We start from the raw sequence: 5,000 nt of genomic DNA on the forward strand, positions 1-5,000 counted from the left end.
GTTTAACTTTTCTTTTAGTGTTAGTGTTAGGGTAAACTTTAGGGTAAGGCTTAGGTTTAGGTCAAATGCTAGGGTTAGGATAACAGTTAAGCTTAGGGCTAGGGCTAGGGCTAGGGTTAGGGTTAGGGTAAGGGTTACGGTTACGGTTACGCTTAGGGTTAGGATTTGGATTTTGGTTAGGCTTCGTTTAGTAGTTGGGGCTGTGTTTAGCTTTAGGTTTAGTGTTAGTGTTAGCCTCAGGGTTAGTGTTAGGGCTAAGGCTAGGGTTAGGGGAAGGCTTAGGGCTCGGGCTAGGGTTAGGGTTAGGGTTAGGGTTAGGGTTGGGATTACGGTTTTGGTTAGGGGTTGTGTAGTGTTTGTGGTTGCGTTTTGCTTTTCTTTTAGGGATAGTGTAAGTGTTAGGGTTACGTTTAGTGTAAGGCTTAGGGTTAGGGCTAAGACTAGGGTTAGGATAACAGTTAAGTTTAGGGCTAGGGTTAGGGTTAGGGTTAGGGTTAGGATTTGGGTTAGGGTTTGGATTTGGGTTTTGGTTCGGCTTTGTTTAGTGGTTGGGGCTGGGTTTAGCTTTAGGTTTAATGTTACTGTTAGCGTTAGGATTAGGGTTAGAGCTAAGGCTAGGTTTAGGGTAAGGGTTAGGGCTAGGGCTAGGGCTAGGGCTAGGATTAGGCTTAGGGTTAGGGTTAGGGTTACGGTTTCGGTTAGGCGTTGTGTAGTGGTTCGGGTTGGGTTTTGCTTTACTTTTAGGGTTAGTGTAAGTGTTAGGGTTACATTTAGGGTAAGGCTTAGGGTTAGGGCTACGGCTAGGGTTAGGATAACAGTTAAGGTTAGGGCTAGGGTTTGGGTTAGGGTTAGGTTTAGAGTTAGGATTAGGTTTTTGGTTAGGCTTTGTTTAGTGGTTGGGGCTGGGTTTAGCTTTAGGTTTAGTGTTTGTTTTAGAGTTAGGATTAGGGTTAGGGCTGAGGCTAGGATTAGGGTAAGGGTTAGGGCTAGGGCTAGGGCTAGGGCTAGGGCTAGGGCTAGGGTTTTGGTTAGGGTTAGGGTTAGGGTTCTTTTAGTGGTTGGTGCTGGGTTTAGCTTTAGGTTTAGTGTTAGTGTTAGCCTCAGGGTTAGTGTTAGGGCTAAGGCTAGGGTTAGGGGAAGGATTAGGGCTAGGGCTAGGTTTAGGGTTAGGGTTAGGGTTACGGTTAGGGTTACGGTTACGGTTAGGGTTAGGATTAGGATTTTGGTTAGGCTTCGTTTAGTGGTTGGGGCTGGGTTTAGCTTTAGGTTTAGTGTTAGTGTTAGCCTCAGGGTTAGTGTTAGGGCTAAGGCTAGGGTTAGGGGAAGGCTTAGGGCTAGGGCTAGGGCTGGGGTTAGGTTTAGGGTTGGGATTACTGTTTTGGTTTGGGGTTGTGTAGTGTTTTTGGTTGCATTTTGCTTTTCTTTTAGGGATATTGTAAGTGTTAGGGTTACGTTTAGGGTAAGGCTTAGGTTTAGGGCTAAGACTAGGGTTAGGATAACAGTTAAGGTTAGGGCTAGGGTTAGGGTTAGGGTTAGGATTTGGGTTAGAGCTAAGGCTAGGTTTAGGGTAAGGGTTAGGGCTAGGGCTAGGGCTAGGGCTAGGGCTAGGGCTAGGGCTAGGATTAGGCTTAGGGTTAGGGTTAGGGTTAGGATTAGTGTTAGGGTTAGGGTTAGGATTACGGTTTTGTTTAGGCGTTGTGTAGTGGTTCGGGTTGGGTTTTGCTTTTCTTTTAGGGTTAGTGTAAGTGTTAGGGTTACATTTAGGGTAAGGCTTAGGGTTAGGGCTACGGCTAGGGTTAGGATAAGAGTTAAGGTTAGGGCTAGGGTTTGGGTTAGGGTTAGGTTTAGAGTTAGGTTTAGGTTTTTGGTTAGGCTTTGTTTAGTGGTTGGGGCTGGGTTTAGCTTTAGGTTTAGTGTTTGTTTTAGAGTTAGGATTAGGGTTAGGGCTAAGGCTAGGATTAGGGTAAGGGTTAGGGCTAGGGCTAGGGTTAGGGTTAGGGTTAGGGTTAGGGTTAGGATTACGGTTTCGGTTAGGCGTTGTGTAGTGGTTTGGCTTGGGTTTAGCTTTTCTTTTAGTGTTTGTGTTAGTGTTAGGGTAACCTTTAGGGTAAGGCTTAGGGTTAGGTCAAAGGCTATGGTTAGGATAACAGTTAAGTTTAGGGCTAGGGCTACGGCTAGGGTTAGGGTTAGGGTTAGGGTTAGGGTTAGGGTTACGGTTAGGGTTAGGATTAGGATTTTGGTTAGTCTTCGTTTAGTGGTTGGGACTGAGTTTAGCTTTAGGTTTAGTGTTAGTGTTAGCCTCAGGGTTAGTGTTAGGGCTAAGGCTAGGGTTAGGGGAAGGCTTAGGGCTCGGGCTAGGGTTAGGGTTAGGGTTAGGGTTGGGATTACGGTTTTGGTTAGGGGTTGTGTAGTGTTTGTGGTTGGGCTTTGCTTTTCTTTTAGGGATAGTGTAAGTGTTAGGGTTACGTTTAGGGTAAGGCTTAGGGTTAGGGCTAAGACTAGGGTTAGGGTAACAGTTAAGGTTAGGGCTAGGGTTAGGGTTAGGGTTTGGATTTGGGTTTTGGTTCGGCTTTTTTTAGTGGTTGGGGCTGGGTTTAGCTTTAGGTTTAATGTTACTGTTAGCGTTAGGATTAGGGTTAGAGCTAAGGCTAGGTTTAGGGTAAGGGTTAGGGCTAGGGCTAGGGCTAGGGCTAGTGCTAGGATTAGGCTTAGGGTTAGGGTTAGGGTTAGGGTTAGGGTTAGCGTTAGGATTACGGTTTTGGTTAGGGGTTGTGTAGTGTTTGTGGTTGCGTTTTGCTTTTCTTTTAGGGATAGTGTAAGTGTTAGGGTTACGTTTAGGGTAAGGCTTACGTTTAGGGCTAAGACTAGGGTTAGGATAACAGTTAAGGTTAGGGCTAGGGTTAGGGTTAGGGTTAGGGTTAGGGTTAGGATTACGGTTTCGGTTAGGCGTTGTGTAGTGGTTGGGCTTGGGTTTAGCTTTTCTTTTAGTGTTAGTGTTAGTGTTAGGGTAACCTTTAGGGTAAGGCTTAGGGTTAGGTCAAAGGCTAGGGTTAGGATAACAGTTAAGTTTAGGGCTAGGGCTAGGGTTAGGGTTAGGTTTAGGGTTAGGGTTACGTTTAGGGTTAGGATTAGGGTTTTGGTTAGGCTTCGTTTAGTGGTTGGGGCTGGGTTTAGCTTTAGTTTTAGTGTTAGTGTTAGCCTCAGGGTTAGTGTTAGGGCTAAGGCTAGGGTTAGGGGAAGGCTTAGGGCTCGGGCTAGGGCTAGGATTAGGGTTAGGGTTAGGGTTAGGGTTACAGTTTTGGTTAGGGGTTGTGTAGTGTTTGTAGTTGCGTTTTGCTTTTCTTTTAGGGATAGTGTAAGTTTTAGGGTTACGTTTAGGGTAAGGCTTAGGGTTAGGGCTAAGTCTAGGGTTAGGATAACAATTAAGGTTAGGGCTAGGGTTAGGGTTAGGGTTAGGGTTAGGGTTAGGGTTAGGATTTTGGTTAGGGTTTGGATTTGGTTTTGGTTCGGCTTTGTTTAGTGGTTGGGGCTGGGTTTAGCTTTAGGTTTAATGTTACTGTTAGCGTTAGGATTAGGGTTAGAGCTAAGGCTAGGTTAAGGGTAAGGGTTAGGGCTAGGGCTAGGACTAGGATTAGGCTTAGGGTTAGGGTTAGGGTTAGGTTTACGGTTTCGTTTAGGCGTTGTGTAGTGGTTCGGGTTGGGTTTTGCTTTTCTTTTAGGGTTAGTGTAAGTGTTAGGGTTACATTTAGGGTAAGGCTTAGGGTTAGGGCTACGGCTAGGGTTAGGATAACAGTTAAGGTTAGGGCTAGGGTTTGGGTTAGGGTTAGGTTTAGAGTTAGGATTAGGTTTTTGGTTAGGCTTTGTTTAGTGGTTGGGGCTGGGTTTAGCTTTAGGTTTAGTGTTTGTTTTAGAGTTAGGATTAGGGTTAGGGCTGAGGCTAGGATTAGGGTAAGGGTTAGGGCTAGGGCTAGGGCTAGGGCTAGGGTTAGGGTTAGGGTTAGGGTTAGGGTTCTTTTAGTGGTTGGTGCTGGGTTTAGCTTTAGGTTTAGTGTTAGTGTTAGCCTCAGGGTTAGTGTTAGGGCTAAGGCTAGGGTTAGGGGAAGGCTTAGGGCTAGGGCTAGGGTTAGGGTTAGGGTTAGGTTTGGGATTACGGTTTTGTTTACGGGTTGTGTAGTGTTTGTGGTTGCGTTTTGCTTTTCTTTTAGGGATAGTGTATGTGTTAGGTTTACGTTTAGGGTAAGGCTTAGGGTTAGGGCTAAGACTAGGGTTAGGGTAACAGTTAAGGTTAGGGCTAGGGTTAGGGTTAGGGTTAGGGTTAGGGTTAGCATTACGGTTTCGGTTAGGCGTTGTGTAGTGGTTGGGCTTGGGTTTAACTTTTCTTTTAGTGTTAGTGTTAGTGTTAGGGTAACCTTTTGGGTAAGGCTTAGGGTTAGGTCAAAGGCTAGGGTTAGGATAACTGTTAAGTTTACTGCTAGGGCTAGGGTTAGGGTTAGGGTTAGGGTTAGGGTTAGGGTTAGGGTTAGGGTTAGGATTAGGATTTTGGTTAGGCTTCGTTTAGTGGTTGCGGCTGGGTTTAGCTTTAGGTTTAGTGTTAGTGTTAGCCTCAGGGTTAGTGTTAGGGCTAAGGCTAGGGTTAGGGGAAGGCTTAGGGCTAGGGCTAGGGTTAGGGTTAAGGTTAGGGTTGGGATTACGGTTTCGGTTAGGGGTTGTGTAGTGTTTGTGGTTGCGTTTTGCTTTTCTTTTAGGGATAGTGTAAGTGTTAGGGTTACGTTTAGGGTAAGGCTTAGTGTTAGGGCTAAGACTAGGTTTAGGATAACAGTTAAGGTTAGGGCTAGGGTTAGGCTTAGGGTTAGGGTTAGGATTTGGGTTAGGGTTTGGATTTGGGTTTTGGTTCGGCTTTGTTTAGTGGTTGGGGCTGGGTTTAGCTTTAGGTTTAATGTTACTGTTAGCGTTAGGATTAGGGTTAGAGCTAAGTCTAGGTTTAGGGTAAGGGTTAGGGC

The 5,000-nt window shown here is 45.7% G+C and overlaps 1 protein-coding gene across 1 annotated transcript in view; it reads right to left on the minus strand.

Annotated features, from left to right (window-relative positions):
• The window catches only part of LOC138717973 (circumsporozoite protein-like), a 31,912-nt gene that overhangs the window by 2,345 nt on the left and 24,567 nt on the right, over window positions 1-5,000 (minus strand). Inside the window, exon 5 of the mRNA XM_069852475.1 lies at window positions 2,617-3,012. Within this exon, the coding sequence (XP_069708576.1) occupies window positions 2,617-3,012 (396 nt within the window). The remainder of the gene's footprint in view (window positions 1-2,616; window positions 3,013-5,000) is intronic.

This window comes from Phaenicophaeus curvirostris, chromosome 1 (genome assembly GCF_032191515.1).
Source record: "Phaenicophaeus curvirostris isolate KB17595 chromosome 1, BPBGC_Pcur_1.0, whole genome shotgun sequence".
In the NCBI taxonomy this organism is placed as follows: domain Eukaryota; kingdom Metazoa; phylum Chordata; class Aves; order Cuculiformes; family Cuculidae; genus Phaenicophaeus; species Phaenicophaeus curvirostris.